This window comes from Chelon labrosus, assembly GCF_963514085.1.
Source record: "Chelon labrosus genome assembly, chromosome: 12".
In the NCBI taxonomy this organism is placed as follows: Eukaryota; Metazoa; Chordata; class Actinopteri; order Mugiliformes; family Mugilidae; genus Chelon; species Chelon labrosus.
Window position 1 is genome coordinate 20399627 of NC_140345.1, and position 17521 is coordinate 20417147.

General features: G+C 43.6%; 1 protein-coding gene across 1 annotated transcript; it reads left to right on the top strand.

Moving 5' to 3' along the window:
• Positions 1–739: 739 nt before the first annotated feature.
• sall3a (spalt-like transcription factor 3a) lies at positions 740–13998 on the top strand (the record flags this gene model as incomplete). The annotated part of the gene is made up of 4 exons (XM_084557787.1): positions 740–933; positions 9307–12462; positions 12787–13118; positions 13567–13998. The coding sequence occupies exons 1-4, from the start codon at positions 852–854 to the stop codon at positions 13996–13998; spliced, it is 4002 nt and encodes a 1333-aa protein (XP_084413913.1). The 5' UTR covers positions 740–851.
• Positions 13999–17521: the final 3523 nt, after the last annotated feature.

Here is a 17521-nt window from a genome sequence, read left to right on the forward strand (position 1 = left end):
TGTACCAAACCAAACGGCATCTGCTTTACCGGACCAATCTCCGCCGAGAGAAACTTTCGAGCCCAGAAACATCCCAGAGACTGTAAACGTCGCTTTCTTTTTTACTCCGGTTCAGAAGGAGGTGCGTGTTCAGCCTCGGCGCACGCAAAAAAAAGAAGAAAAAAAAACAACAACCAAGAAGTTACAGAGAGAGAAAGTGCGAGAACTGAGCCAAGATCTCGAGATAGACTTTATGAGAAGACGCTTTCTGAAGTTCTGAGTTAAAAGTGGGATCATAAAGGTCAGGGTGATGAAGATGAGAGACGCTTAGTGAAGAAACGCGCCGCTGAGTCCTCGGCACTTGTGAGTCAGTGCGCTTAGTGAAAGGAGGGGGACAGGAGCCCGGCGTTCCCCGTTAAAGACCCCCCTGTGAACTGGGCATAACAAGAGATTTGGTGTGTTGTGTTGTGTTGTTGGGGGAGGCTGGATAGTAAAGAGAAAAGAGACGGATAAAGTCTGAGAGTGAAGCAGCTAATTGCGTAGTCCGTCCCTCATTACCATATCCAATGCGCGTCCGCTGGACTCCAGCCAATCCTCCCCACCTTCACATGGTGCCATTAATCGCGAGGCATTATTCACTATCATAATTATTATACCGACATGCGCAATCCAACGCACGGCAGCGGCAGCAGCAGCAGCAGCGGCAACACTGGCTAATTTCTGATTTTTTTTTTTTTTTTTTTCCTCCCAGCCAGACTATTTGCGAACTTTTTTGCGTGTTGATTCATTCGCTCTTCGCTGATGTATCTGCAAAACGCAGACACATCTCGGAGCGCAAACGCAGCAGCATCGCCAGCACCGACGCCAGCAGCATGTCCCGACGCAAGCAAGCCAAGCCGCAGCACCTCAAGTCGGACGAGGATCCCGCACTAGCCGGGGTGATTTCCGAGCACGGTGAGTGGATTTGATCAGCTGAGGTCTCTTATCCAGGTCTCTTTTCGGACACACAACTCCCCCCCCCCCTCCCTCGCAGCCCCGCTGTTTACTTATAGCGGTGCTCCTCTTCTTCACTCAGTTTTTGGAGCGTTTCGTCCCGTTTATTTATAATAATTTGGATTATTGTGGTGTAAGATTAGATTTATTTCTTAAAAACAAAATAAAATAAAATAAACGGACGCCAGAATTTGTATCAAATTCATTGCGATACAAGTTCTTACATATTACGCGTCACCTGAACCGGCAGGCAAGTGTACGGTCCTCGATGGAGAAGTTTTGTGTTTGTTTTATTCCGTGTAACCTGCTCGTCGTCCGGGCTGCATCATATGATCGGCTCACGGCTGACAGATGACTTTCAGGATTAATGTTACGAATGTACATACGAATTTTGAGCAGTTTACACTCGCAGCATTTGTATTTGTACGTGCAGGAGGCCTTCTACTTATTTTATTTTATTTTATTTTTTTTAAAAAAAGGCCTTTTTGGAAATAAGAGCGATTTAAGACTTTATTTTTAGGAGCTGTCTGCTTACACACAGTTTTCAGTCTTTGCAAGTGGATTTTAGATGTACCTGTGCGCACACCGAAAAAAAAAAAAAAAAAACACACACACACAAATTAATAAGTTGAAAAATATTTGACATTCTTTCCAAAAGCTGTGAAATCATTATTAATTCTCCAGATCCAGTTGTAAATTACGCGAGAGATTTCTGTTTTTAATAATATAATAATTTTAAATATACAAAATCTATTTCTTTTATTATTACTTTTTAGATATGTATAATTTTATTATTATTATTTATATATTTTTTTAGGGGGGATTAGGCTTTCGTGCCTTTTGTCCCTGAGCGCCTTGCCTGGCTCTGCAAGGAGCTAAATGCGGAATCTGTTGCAGGTCGAAGCCCTGTTTTGTTATGGAAATGCTTTTTGTTTACCCCCCTCACATAAATTCAGCACACTTGATTTGTTCCCTTTTTTTGCTCGCAGCGTGGACGAGATCGCTTGACAGAGCCCGTCCTCGCCATGTGGAAAACTTAAAAAAAAAAAAGAGGGGATTATTTATCTTGTGTCCTGTACTCGGGCTTTTTTTTTTTTTTTTTTTTTTTTTTTGCGCAACATCGTTAGAAAGCTGGAGTCATGTTTGGAGCGAGATGAAGTGCTGAAGGAATTATAGGAATAACACGACAAGTGGGTGGATGTTATTTTAGTTATTTGGCAGAAATCCCTCCTAATAAACCAGATGAAAATGTTAATACCTTAAAATCCGGTGTTGTAAAATCATATTTCATTGACGAGAACAGGATTTAGTGAAATTCTCTTGCTTTGATTGACTTAACCACACTTTTAATAACAGCACTGTAATTTTAATTTCAAAATCATATTCGTCTCCGTCAGCTGCTGCCCTTTCATTTCTCTTACAGCTAAACCTGGAAAGGTGGATCAGGTTTTTTGTGAAACTCAGCAAATCACAGCTATTATTTATACCTTTTCTATCTTGGCCCATGTTGGCCAACACACACACAGTCTCTCTCTCTCTCTCCCTCACACACACACACACACACACACACACACTTTCCAGGGCTTCTTTAGAATAGAAATGCGTGATGTAATCTCTGGGGAGCAGCTCTCTTTGCGTGGGGAAATGTTGGCGCGAGGAGGGGGGTAATCAAACTGACGACCCTCGCCTCTTTTGTCCAATTTGCTCTTTGGATTTATTTTTATTTTTTTTATAAATATATATAATTTATGGGCGATTCACAAAAATTGTCGCTGTTTGTGTTGCGATAACCCTCCTGAGATTCTGGTAAGAGAAACATCCATCAGGTTGCTCTCCTGTAGGATGGTGGAATGAAAGCTGCTTCTTTTCCCGTGGCAAAATGTCACATTTCGGATGATTTTTATTCAGAAAGAATCGGATCGAATTAATTTACAAAACAGTCGCATCCACAGGAAACAAGTGTAGGATTTTCAAATATCTGTGCACTGTTATTTTTTATGGATTTCACTTTAAAATCTGCACACACGCGTGGAAGTTTCACCCTCCAAATAACAGCACATAACACACAGGCCGTGCTGATGGTAAAGTACTGTATGCTGTCGGTGCCATTGTGCTTAAGACTGGCAGTGGCCGTGGAATGCTCTTCCCATGTTGGAGCACTATACTGGCTCGCTTGTTGTCAGGACAGACGCAGCAGTGAAACAATCCCGAGCCTCTGGCCGAGCACAGTGAGCCTACACACACTTAAATAAACCTAATAATACCATGTCTCATCCAAAGCTACCTTACACGACGAGCTACAAATGTCAGGCTGTCTGTGTGTCATTGCAGCATGATCGGATTCTCCGCTCCCCCGCTGCTGTGGTGCAGCTTGTGACGAACGCTATCGATTGCCGGGCCTTGACAAATCATTGCATATAACGTCGAAAGGAATTCAAAAGTTCCAGTCGCCGGCCTGCTGCTTGATTTAGACTCAAGATCCATAGACGTTTGGACGGGTTGCACAGAGACAGTCGGGCGTCCAGGTGGCGATCAGATCGTGCTAAATTTGCTCAAGGACACTCTGTGTCCGTGGCATGTTTCATGAAAATAGCCAGCAAACCAGAGTGAGGGTTAAAACTGGACGTAAACACCACGCTGTGTTTTCGTTTTGCAGCCTGAATATTCAATTTGATTTGAGCTTTTTTCACACGTGTTCCTTTTTACTGTTGTCCACTGCGGCTTAGCGAGAGCTCTTTAATGTACTGCATCCCCAAAAACATAAAAAACTGAAATCAAGTGCCAACAAGCTCTTGTCTGGCATCGCATATCGCCCTCAGGCCTTCCGGACACTTGCCCCCCTGGGGGTTGTGTGTGTGTGTGAGGGGAGGGGAGGGGTGTTGAGGGGAGGTGGTGGTGGTGGTGGTGGTGGTGGGGGGGGGTCTGCTTAGGAGTGCTTTTATAAAGCTTGCTGACTTAACCTTTGTCTAGCACCGGCCGGCCAGATCCCGCCGCTAGATGTCAAGCTCCTCGTACAATTAGAACATGTGTGCCGTTGACCTTGGCAGCGCGGCTCGCCCGTGTCCTAGAAAGTGTGAGCAGTGGCGTTATTTTTTTTTGTTGTTGTTGTTGTTTTGTTTTTTTCTCGCCACGCCGCCACTTCCTCCGCGTCCAGTGTCTTCCGAGGTGTGGATGCGGGCGGTGGCGGCGGCGTGAAACACTGTAAATAATGTCTTAAAGAAATTTCACATGCAAAATTTCCTCAGTCGCCTGTGGACGTAGGCAGGGTTATTCTGACCAAGGAGAGTTGGTCTTCCATGTATTGCTGGTGATCATACGAAAGGCACGTGGATGATGATCAGTTTCCCTTTTTGTCCACGCAGGAATTGTCGAAAATCTTCTCAAACGCGGCGAAACTCAAATAGCCGCTTTTTCTTTTCCCTTTTCGACATACTGTCTGGAGCAGGAAGAGGCGCAGTTATGGGGCGCAAAAATATATAATGTAGTGAGAAAATCCCTGCTGACAGTGACAACATGGTTGTTGCCCACTTCCCCTGCAGTGGGGCTTTGTTTGCCTTTTGTTTTAATCCCCTCTCACCATTGGGTGCAGCCCTGTGGACCACCCACATAGTTGTGCCAAAGATGTCTTCAAGAAGGCACTCAAATATGGCTGTGTCTTAATTACTACTCAGCGCTGAAAACACACACACGAACAAGTGAGATCCTGATTGAGAGGAAGGACTAGACAGTAGAGGGAAGGACTATTTAGCATTAGGGGAGACAGCAGATTTGGAGGACTTAGGAGAGAGCTAACAGGTCGTCAGCCGAGGAGGTGCGTGTTGCCATTAGTGGGATTTCTTTTGGTGATTTTGCTTCGGTTTGTTAAGGCGGTTTTAGCGCGGATTTTTTTGTTTTGCAGAAAGTTGAGTCACGGAGGAGCAGCTGGGGAGCTGTCAATCTCCGTTTAAAAGCAAAGATTCCTGACATATCTCTTTTGGCCTGCACAGGACGGACCCCTATTAGATCCTGAAGCCTCCTCCTCCTCCTCCTCCTCCTCCTCCTCCTCGACTCGAGCTCTTTTGTAAAAGCAGAGACAAGAGAGCCATCTTGACGGGGGCGACACAGTCATCTGGACAGAGTGCCGTCATTGAATACTGTATTGCGAATGCTTACACAAACAAATCGTTAATGTTTTGGCTGCTCCACATCTGCAGGCAGTGACAAAGGCCTCCCTGTTAGTGCAGATATGACTGTACCACTCCGCAGTAGCGCTGACCAGGCCCGATGGCACACGCTCGCAGGGCTCCAGCCTCTGCAGGTTGTGAGGCTGCGTGGGATCATCCGAGGAGATGCTGAGTGGGCGTAGCCTCGCCGGCACTACTGCCCAGGGGCTGTTTAACACTTTAGAAATAATATACATCTGAAATGAGGATCCGTTAAGAAATGCACGTTAATATTAATGTATAAAATGGTTGCAACTGATGCAAGATATTCTATATTTTTAAAATGGAAAACGTGGCAGTTGTGCACAATCAAAGATGTTCCATCAAGTTTATCCTGTGCTGATAAATTCAATATTATTATGAGGCAGGGTGCACGCAGTATCCCACTTAAAAATATTCTTTAAAATAATGTGAAAATAAGAATAAAAATCAAATAATTCATTTTAAGAGTATACTCGAGGAAGTGGGATTTTAAAAAGTTAAAATGGAAAAATGTAATCAGGTCAATAATTCCAACATTGTCAGGCCAAGGAGGCCTCTTTCCTTTTTCTTTTTCTTTTTTTTTTTCTTTTTTGGCCCTCGGCTCCATTTGTGATCAGGACCTGCAGTGATGCATTTCTCTTTAAGGTTCCCTTTAAGCTACCCTCACATTCTTGTAGAAGGAAGGGAGTCAGTGTAGGTGCTGATCACAGATTACCTGTTGTGAAGTTTGCAGTGTCTGACAAAGAGGTTTTAAGCTGCCGGCAGTTTCATTTACAATAACCTGTTTCAAAACGAGATACCAATACCTTAACATGGATACATGCTCCCAGTGTCATTGTGTGTCTGTCTGTCTGTGTGTGTGTGTGTGTGTGTATTCATTAAGTGAATCTGGAAATTGTTAAGAATGGGAGAATTTGTAATTGCCCAGCGCTCCGCTCAATGCCCAGCTCTGTGGCTTTCACGGAATCAGTGGAAAGCATGAATAGCTCATCTGATATAATATGTCAGATTAGCGGTTTCAGTTAGCATGCCAAAGATTGCTGAGCAAGATAGCGGACACACAGATTCAATGTCCACAATCACCCTATTGACTGCGTTGGGCTTAATATTTGCATCTGAGTAAATGAAGACTCTTAAAGGAATGAAAAACGGATTGGATTTTTTATTTTTTTTGCGTCCCTTCCTTTCTCATGCTATAGGAAAATCAATACACACACACACACACACACACACACTCGTACGCCCACTCTTACGTATACAAACACGCTTTTTCACTGTCTTGCAAACACAAAACAACCACAAAATGTCGCCTTGACAGCTGCACAACACGACGCTACTGCGCCACGTCTGTGAAGGCAAATACAGTTATTTCATCTAGAGCATTTTTAGAAGAGGTGTCGAAACAACCAGGTGTAGATCTGATTAATGTTCACTAATTGTAGAAATGTTCAAACCGAAAGAAGTGACGCCCGGTTCCTTCATCTCCTTTTCAGCGAAATCGCAACGCGCACATTCCGCGTATAAAAAAAATAAAATTAATCATATTAAGATAAATTTTGAAAAGAAACAAAAATTTCTTCCAAAGATTTCTGCCTGAACAAGGATTTTTTTTCTCCATAGAATGTCATTTAAAATATTATTTTTTTAAATGCACAGCGTGTATTTCACAAGAAAGAAGCCTGTGCAATAACACATCTGCACACACAACAGATCAGAATTCTCCGGCTACAGCAAAAAAAAAGATGCTGCTGTTTAAGTGTGTGTATATGCTTTTTCCGCGTTTATCTCTATACTGTGAACGCTCTTTGTCTGTCTCAGAAAACATGTCAGTGTGTGTGTGTGTGTGTGTGTGTGAGAGAGAGGTCAGAGGCGTACAAAGGCCCCTGCTTGTAATTGTATGACTGAATGAGAGAGATTGACAGTAATACCATTCTAATAACTAATCAGCTCAACACAATGCCTACTCATTTGCGTTGACCTTTCAACCCTCAATTATGGAAATGAGTCCTGCTGTCCGCTGCTGGGCTAAGGAGCTTTTTAGCCTGCTGTCACGTGTCGCTGACGTTTCCAGCCACTTGCTCCCCTACGCTTGTCCATTTCTGTTTTGCATTCGAGCTCAAATTGCAATGGGATTTATTATTTTTTTTTTCTTTACACGGATAGGTGACGACGGTATTGCACAGCAGATACGACGCACGTTTTAAAATAAAAATCAATTTAACTTTTTCATTTTCTTTTTTTCTTTCTTTTTTTTTTTTATTTAACCTGGCAACACACGTGATTAAGTAAAATTATATCTTACTCTGTCAGCTCTATCCCCCAGTGAGGATGAGAACACGGAGCCTGTCCGAATCCGTTGCGCTGCTAATTAATTAAGTCGCATACACCAGACCATGATAGCGCCGTGCCCCCTTCAGCCACAGATTATAGGAGGAGTGATGAATTTCTTTGCTAATGAGTCACTGTAATTGGCACAAATGCTTCGCGTCTGCTTCACCGTGGCTCGCTCCACTTCCAGTCTTGGGAGCCCGGGCGTGTGCGCCGCGTGAATCTCGAGATTGCTCGCTTAAAAGCACAGCAGGACTTTTAATGTTGAGCAAACATGTGCAGAAAGTGATGCACGTGATTTTCTGCTGGTTTTCAGAGGTCGCTCTAGACATCTTTTCTTTTTTTTTTTCCCAGCGCTTTAATTCACACTCCAGGCCCGTTAAGCCTATTGGGTGAGCTGCTCTGCCAAAATAAATTCAAACAGATCTGCACGAGAGAAAGCACCATTGCTGCAATGAAACATTCTTGTGTGTGGTTTCATTGCCCGTAGCCTACTTGTATGGATATAAACATATAGAGCACATACAAATATACATTTACAAGATTTAAAAAAACTTATTATACAAAAGAAATCACCTAAGAAGACCATATTTAGATGAAATAAATCACTTTTATTTGCAATAACTGCCCATAAAAATGTCTGAGCATTTTTATAGTGTAAAGTGTGTACATAGGGGTTTAATTTATTGATAAATAGTTATATTACCTGATATGTGCCGGGTCTTTGAGTGTAAACTGAACAGGGGACGTACGTGCTACGTTGCCTCGGCGGTGATTGAGCACACTTCCTACTAGTAATGAAAAAGACGTGTTTATGTGGACAACACACACACTTTAAGAATATGTAAACATACAAAGGAGGCCGTTTTTGCATGGTTTTGATCAGGTGTGAATTAGGTCTGTGTTTCGGAGCTTGCGCCAGTTTGTTTGACTTTTGATGGTTGCATGTGGAAGAGGAAGTGGCTTCCTACAACTGTGATTAAACATGTGTAACTAATCAGAGACTCTGCTGCCACGGCACTAGCATGTAATTTGTTGAGTCCTATGTCAGGAAGAAGGAGAGAGGGAGAAAGCAACACCGCCGAGCACTTCTTAAGCGAAAGAGAGTCTTTTGTATTCTAAGCATTTGAAAAAAACCTAAAAATTTTAAAGTGGGAACACTTTGATTGCACGTAATATATATCTGTCATCTCAAAAGAGATTTAACAATTCGTGGCAGTTTGGACAATATATATATATATTGTATATATTTGTGGACATCACAGCAGAAGTTGAGTGTAGAGTCCCTAGCTTGGATTTGGGGGCTAAAATATTACCTTTGCAATTCTAAATGAAAAGGCCTAGGCATTTGAAATTCAGGTGGAAATGACTGAGCCTGATAGCAGAGGGGAATCCTAATGGGGCCATCAAAGTCCTGATTTGTACCCAACAGATGAGGCAGCTGTGAATTGTATGAAATATTGGAAATCAATAGGTTCTATGGAATTTCATTAAGCGGCAGTATCCACAATTGATAGCCCCTCATAATTTGATGGATTGCACAAAGAAAATTATTAGCTGGCTCTATGGAGACGGTGTGAATGCACAAATCTGGGTCTTGAGAATTGGTGAACTGGGGCAATTTGTTCAGAGCAAAAAAATAAAAAGTATATTGATTCTGGTTATGTTAAAAGAGAGAAAAAAAATCAAAGGTTGAGTCTTTGCAGCGCTGCACTGCAAAATATGTGTGGATTCTTTATTGATTATTTATTCATTAATTCTTTTTTTCTTCCCTCCCTCCCCCCCGCCCCTTGTCTTATGCCCTGACCCCCTCCCCTCCCAGGAGCCCGAGGTGAAGTGCTGGATGATGCCGACAGCGGGAATGAGAGCCGCAGTGGCAGTGAGGAGACCCATGTATGTGAGAAGTGTTGTGCTGAGTTCTTCAAGTGGTCAGACTTCTGTGAACATTTAAAGAGCTGTACCAAGAACCCCCTGGTGCTCATAGTGAATGACAATGAGGACACACCTAACCCCTCCCAGGAGTACCCTTCAGAGCCCTCACCAGTTCCCAGCTGTGCCAGTGACCAGGCTGACAGTGAGGATCCCAGGGAGGGCAACCACAGTCCTGCTGGTGATGGCGATGATGTCCCAGACGCAGCAACCTTAAATGGGGTCAATGTCCTGGAAAAGGAGGATGAGCAGATGGAGTTGGAGCTTTCTCCAGAAAAAAATATGGATCTTGAAGAGAGAGATGTGACATCCCCTGAGCCAGATGGCTCCCTACCTCAGCTCAATGATGTCGTTCCCTCTGCTGTTACAAGCTACGCCATGCCAAGCACCAATGTTACCTTGGAGACCCTGCATGGCACCCGGGTTGCAGTTGCTCAGTTTTCACAGAGTGTAAAGGCAGCAGCAGGCAGTGGGGTTTCCACCATGGCTATCCCCATGATCCTGGACCAGCTGATGGCCCTGCAGCAGCAGCAGATTCATCAGCTGCAGCTAATAGAACAAATACGCAGTCAGGTGGCTCTCATGAACAGACAGTCCGCTCCACAACCTGCTCTCAACCATCATCACAGCAGTGCTGCTGGGAACCAGGGGCCTATTTCATCCTGTGTCCCCCCTGTTGCAAGTCAGCTTCAGCTACATAACTTCATCACTCCCCCTGTCCATCAGCTGCCTGTTAGGTTGCCAGCCACTCTAAATGGTCAAGGCACTTCACCTCTGACCTCAGCAATAGAAGGGCCTCTCTCCCAAACGCCACAAAGTGGCAGTCAGCAGTGTAACTCTTCGAATCCAAACACCTCCTCAAATAATTCCGTGTTTTCTCCGCCAAGTGGTGCTGGATTGTCAACTCTGCTTCCCTCCTGCTCATCGTCAGTCACAAACAACAACATTAGCACTAGTAGCAGTGTAACTGGAGGTGGTGGCCTCAGCAGCAGCTCAGCTCTTCCCAGGAACTCCACCACCCCTCCCTCGCTCAGTCACAGCAGCCTCCTGAGCTCTGCGTCCAGTCTACCGCTGATACCTCACAGCTCGTCAAGCAGCGTAATCTTCCCCAATCCATTGGCCAGCATAGCGGCTACAGCCAATGCCCTCGATCCCCTCTCTGCTCTAATGAAGCACCGCAAGGGGAAGCCCCCAAATGTGTCTGTGTTTGACACTAAGCCCAGCTCTGAGGACCCATTCTTCAAGCATAAGTGTCGGTTCTGTGCCAAGGTGTTTGGCAGTGACAGCGCCCTGCAGATCCACCTGCGTTCACACACTGGAGAGAGGCCCTACAAATGCAACATATGTGGCAACCGTTTCTCCACCAAGGGGAATCTGAAAGTCCACTTCCAGAGGCACAAAGAGAAATACCCGCATATTCAAATGAACCCTTATCCTGTGCCAGAGTACCTGGACAATGTGCCCACGAGTTCAGGCATCCCATATGGCATGTCATTGCCCCCAGAAAAACCTGTGACCACATGGCTAGACAGTAAACCTGTCCTCCCCACTGTTCCTACTTCTGTTGGGCTCCAGTTGCCTCCTACACTCCCGAGTATGATGGGAGGTTTTGGTGAGTCTCCAAGCCTCACTCCTCTCAACAGGTCCCCTCAGAGGCCATCCCCACCCTCAAGTGAGTGTGCATCGTTGTCCCCAAATATTATCACCGACTCTGGCATGACCACTACTTCACCGTCCCCAAAACCCAGCCTAGGGAGTGAGGCACCTCCTCTCTTGAAACCTGAAGGCATTCTCTTGCCACCAAGCTGCTCTAATAGGCCAGGAGAGAACACAACCACCACAACTACAGTAACTCAAGTGCTTCTTTCCACTACTGTCCCCTCTACAACATCATCCAGCAATGGCCAGGTCAATGAACCCATCAGTAGCCCCAATCCGATTTCGAATCCAGTTTCCCATCCTGTCCTTCCCATGCTATCAGACCAGTTTAAGGCCAAGTTTCCATTTGGAGGCCTCCTAGACTCTATGCAAACCTCAGAGACATCAAAGTTGCAGCAGCTTGTCGAGAATATTGACAAGAAAATGACTGATCCCAACCAGTGCGTTATCTGTCATCGTGTTCTGAGTTGCCAGAGTGCTCTGAAGATGCACTACCGCATCCACACTGGCGAGAGGCCTTTCAAATGCAAGATATGTGGACGGGCATTCACCACCAAGGGAAACCTAAAAACACACTTTGGTGTTCATAGGTCTAAACCCCCACTTCGGGTCCAGCATTCGTGCCCCATATGTCAGAAGAAGTTCACCAATGCCGTTGTGCTGCAACAGCACATCCGTATGCACATGGGAGGGCAGATTCCTAACACACCTGTCCCTGAAAGCCTGCAGGAGATGGAAACTGACCTCTCCTTTGATGAGAAGAGCTTAGATGCAATGAGTAATTATGATGACGACCTTCTGGATGAAATGGAGCAGGCTATGGAAGACGAAGCTGACTTAAAGGAGGTAGAAATGGACCCATCCAAACCTTATTCACCTGGGAGCTCCCCACCAACTTCCATCATCTCCAGCATCGCCGCAATGGAGAACCAGATGAGGATGATTGACTCTACTGCCAACATGACTCGTTCATTTGGTCAGAAGCCCGCACAGAACGGCGGCAGCTTTGGAGGTGAGACTGATTGCTTTACCACTGATTCCCTGTCTGCAGTGGGGGATGCTGAAGGTCAAAGCTTGGGGAGCCCTGCGTTGTCTGAGTCCTCTGGCTCTATGCAGCATTTGTCCCCAGCTCACAGCCATTCAGAGAGCCAGCAATCCAAGTCCCCAGCTACACTCAACAATAATAACAGCAGTGCCATGACAGCAGAGGAGGGCCAGGAGAACAATACAGCTGGCTTGGCAACAGTGAAGTCGGAAAAATCAGAGACCCCATCTCCGCTTTCTGCAAGTGAAGGCACCGGGGCCCTTGACCTGACTGCCACTCAACCTGGCAGGCACTTTATCAAGGAGGAGAGCCACTTCAACATGCTGTTTCTAAATAGAGATCGAGGTGTGTATGTGCAAAATCAGATACAACCTAATGTATTAGTGAATTGTGAATTTCATATCTGTGCATATTTCATGTGGTACTTACCACTAATTAATGCCCTGTGTAATGCTATCTAGTGATTCATACATAATAAGGACTTTATAAGACAAGTTTGCAGAGAATGAGCAAATGTAGGTGAAAACAACATTTGTAATGCAATGAGGTTTGAGCTGCGATTGTCTAGGACCTGTCTCTCAGGTGTGAGTATATTTAGTAAATGTTTATGTGTAGCTGTAATGCTTAAGTATTATTATAATAATTTCGTCTGTTGTTTTTGTCTTTCAGGGCTGAGCACTTCCAATTTGGCCAGTACTGCATCAAACATGATCAAAATGGAAATGAACGGACATGGCAAGTCAATGTCTCTGAGCGACAACTCTCACCTGGGCATTCAGGTCCCGGCCGCAGCTCCCACGACTACCATGAGCCCGAGCATCAACCCCATGTTGGCTCCCCCGCCTCCACGACGCACTCCCAAGCAGCACAACTGCCACTCGTGTGGGAAGAATTTTTCCTCAGCCAGTGCTCTGCAAATCCACGAGCGCACGCACACTGGGGAAAAGCCTTTCGCCTGCTCCATTTGTGGAAGGGCTTTCACCACAAAGGGCAATCTGAAGGTACGAGTCAGCTAAATATATGCGTAAATTTCATGTAGATGTTGTCATTTTTGTAGTAAAGATGCACATGATTAAATGTGAAACAATGTGCTGGAAATAATTACATCTAAATTCCTTTGGAGATTTTGAAATCTGAGTGTTATTCACAATTAAAGTGCTACAAATTTACTTGCATAATGTCAATGTCTCAACAGAGGCCAGCATCTTAATAATTATGTGATATCTGTACCTTTTATGTCTATTGAAAACCGCTTCCAAATGTGTTCAGATGTAAAAGGTTTATGTACCACAAAATAATTCCAAAAATGTACGCCTGTTTGTTTTTACTTTCAGTTAGGGCTTTTCCCTTCCGTTCCAACCCATAAAATTTTAGTTTGGTAGTATTTTTACCGCAGATGACAGGCTCATGATGTTTCTAATTATTTTCTCTTTTGCTTGCTAATTTTAGGTTCACATGGGAACACACATGTGGAACAATGCTCCGGCCCGAAGGGGTCGCCGACTGTCTGTGGAGAATCCCATGGCCCTGCTGGGTGGGGACGCCATGAAGTTCAGCGAGATGTTTCAGAAGGACCTCGCCGCGCGGGCCATGAACGTCGACCCGGGCTTCTGGAACCAGTACGCGGCCGCCATCACAAACGGCCTGGCCATGAAGAACAATGAGATCTCTGTGATCCAGAACGGAGGCATCACCCAGCTGCCCGTCAGCCTTGGCGGCACGGGGATCACTTCGTTGGGAGCCATGCCTGGAGGGATGGACCGTGTTCACACTGGCAGCAGCCCTCCCATGATGGCCATGGAGAAGGCTGGCCTGGAGGTCACGGCCAGTCGTCCATTCTCCAGATTTATGGAGGAGAACAAAGAGATTGGGATCAATTAAAGAGACTTTTGTGTATTATTCCCAGGTAGGCGTTTGGCAAAGACTACGAGTCTGACAATGAGGATAGAAACTGCTGATCCAGTCTGAACTCATGCGTACTATATTATGTACAGATTAAATATTTTTTGTTTGTTTTTGGAAATATAGTATTTAGTATTGATTAGAGGTTTTTGCCTTTCACCCATTCCCTCCTCACTTGATATTTCGCCTATACGAAAAATACTTTGTCTCTTGTTTGAGAATATGTCGTCTTGCAAGATTTGCATGGTACTTATTGGTTTTTATCAGTATGTTTGACTGATTTTACGAATTCCTTTGAAAACCAGGATCCTGCCTCAGTTAGGATGGGCAAGAGCCTCATCTGGACAGGACTAAAACATAAAGGTACAGAGTTTTGTTTTAAACACAGCCTGTTGTTTGTCTGGCAACCTTGTTCTTGATTGCCCTTTTGAACATAAAGGGCAGTGGATGGACAGAAGAAAAGACTGAAATATACTGTTTCTGTGCTCGCCTGATTTTTTTTTCTCATGAACTAGAAAACTTGAAAAAAATAATGTTTGAACTATTTTAATCTTTACATTTAGTCTCCCAGCATTGTCTTATAATATTGTCCTGTGTCTTTAGTATTTATGATATTGACAAAAAAAGCGGGTATACAAAAATATATTTAATGGCCCAAGCATTTTATTGATCCATTTCTTTTCTAAACTGCAGGCTTCACTGACGAATATCTCTTTCAATAAAGACAAAATGTCGTTTGAGTTGAACAACAGAAAAAAAACAACAAAAAAAAAACAAATGGTAGGTTTTATTTGGATATCTGTTGAGACTATGTGTAGCTCATTACATGGTAAAGAGGCTAGAGATATCCGAAGCTGCTATGACCACAACCCTGCTTTTAACCTTTGTAAAAAGAAAAAAGAAGTGATCCTTTTGAAGAAATATCTATGTATAGAAATACAGACAAATCTAAAACAGGTATGCATATTTTGTATCACACAAGAATAGACATCATGAGTTCAGAGTATTTGTCATGTTTGTGAATGCACTTTTTAAAAACAAGAAGTTTTGTCTGTGAGTTACCGTTAACCTTTTGACTGAGCTATCTATCACGTGCTGTTTTCATTGTTTCAAGCATACCACTCCCACAGCTGGCAGAGGCAGTTCTCTGTTATTGCGTCTGTGCCACTCGTCACGAGTGCGAACCCATCACTCAATCAAAACCTTCTTAAATAAAAAAAAAAGAAAACAGCTGTGTGTTCGAATCGCCTCTTTTTCCCCTTTCTCTCGCTCTCTCACTTTTATATGCGTAAATTAAAATGAAAATGCAAGATACATCATCACTGAAAGAGTTTTTTTTTTAATCATCCTTATTATTGCGATTTAAATTGCTCTCACTCTTTATTTTCCTCAGTCGGGGGAAAGTATTTTGTTTTGCAGTGTGAGTCACCTGTGTTTAATTGATTTTGGAAGCATCTGCAAAATTAAATTGTTAATGTATTCTAAATTATTTAATACAACAACTCAAATTAAATGTATGCGAACGACTTTACTTTTAAATACTTAAGATTAATTAGTATGAAATTAAAATACTTTTATTTTTTCCGGATGTGACAAAATTATGAGCAGTTCGTTTTCAGTTATTTTGTGATTCAATTATTTTGCGCTTATATATAAAAAATATATTTCCTGATGTTTAAGAGGTTTCAAGTTTTGTTTTTGTGTTTAAATTTCTGCTTCACATTGAGTTTTCTAAATTAATATGTGGAAAAGAGTAATTGGATATTACTATTAATATACATATATATTTTTTTTATTTGGGTCTATTCGTGTGTGTGTGTCTACACAAAAAGGACACACACGAGTGCAGCTGAGATCTGCTGACCTGTGCATGCAGCTGAAAATGCAAATTGATTTTGTTAGTCAAACCTTGAAACCTATGAAAAAGAATTTCCATATATTTTGTTTATTTGCGATATATACAAGAGAATCGTCTTGATCAGGACTTTTGCGCTATAAAACTACAAATAAAAAATGATTACTTGCTAAGAAATAACAGAGCAGATGTAAAATGACATAATCATGACACGCTTTAAAACTTATTAATGCGGTAATAGTGCAAAACACTGTCCAGCTGCGTGCCAAGGCCTTTCACTTCAGACGTAAAATGCCTTCCTATGCAGCTGTGACAGAGTAAGTGTGAGACAGCGCCGTGTCTGGGTAATGGCGTATGCCGTGTGGGGTTCAGTTAAATGTGTGTGTGTGTGTGTGTGTGAGTGGCAAAGCGATGGCGGCTTCCTCCCAGCATTCTGCCTTTGCTTGGTGCAAGACATTTGACACATGGTCCACATGTGTGCGAACACACACTCAACACACGCGCCCATGTTCTCACTTTCTCCAACATAAAAAGACAAAACAGAACGACTCCAAATATTCTCCCAGATGAAGGAGATAAAAAAAAAATAATAATAATAAAAAGTCCCTGCTGTGAACACCGTGCAGGCGAATCAGGTGAAAGATGAAAGTCAAGACTAGCCGCTGAGAACAAAGCGTTATTTAATGCTTATCTGTGCTAAGTGGATCTTGAATTCTTTCCTAAGTCAGATTAGCATGACTTTAAACTCATTCTCTTGCCGGTCTGCAGAGTGATTAATGACAATTAATTATTGCTGGAGATGAAAATAAAATCTAAAGATGCGATTTCAGAATTTAATCTGTGTCCATGTAGCGTGCCAGATGAAATTAGCGCTTGCACAGCTTTTACCAGATGAGCAGTTGATGCATTTAAGCTGCAACTGTTGTAATGAATAATAATAATAATAACAGATATGAAAAGAAACCCGCATTTGCTGTTTAGAAAGAGCCCGTGTGATTTATTGCAAAACCAGTAGGGCCTACCATCACATTATCCGCTGCAGCTAAGCAACAGCTGGCCTGTCAGAGTCCAGCTTACATCAGCTTTCACCGCCGAGCCATAAGTGTTTATTTTTCTGTTATTTTTCTCCCTCGACTTTTTACACACATATTACTTTTCACGTTGACGGACGTGAGTTAGGTTCGCCCTCGGGAGCTCTTTCGGGCTGATTCGGTAATGCGCGCCCGCCGCCGCCGCCGTCGTCCGCAAGCCCATTGTTTGACACTGCGCCGTCAGCTGATCGCGCAGGCTTAGTCAGTGGAATTGTCGAGTAATGAAGAAATTTCATACTGACTGGTCTTCCTCTGCGAAGGCGCTCGTTTCGCTCATATTTGAGTGGGGACAAAATACATTCCACTCGTGCTTCCGCTCATGCGCTCGCATTTAGCAACAGATTTTGCAGACGGCCAGCATACAGGCATGTAAAGACTGTTGTCTGTGGCTCTAAATGGGGATTCTTCTCAGATTTATAATATAATTCAATAGTCTTGTCGCCCGTAGAAATGGTCTGTGAAGGAGGTCTGTTTCGCCATGAGCAGCTTCAGTTATGATGCCCTTCCTGCACAACATGGGGTTGGATGAGGTTATAAACCGGGACTGTGTTTTTTC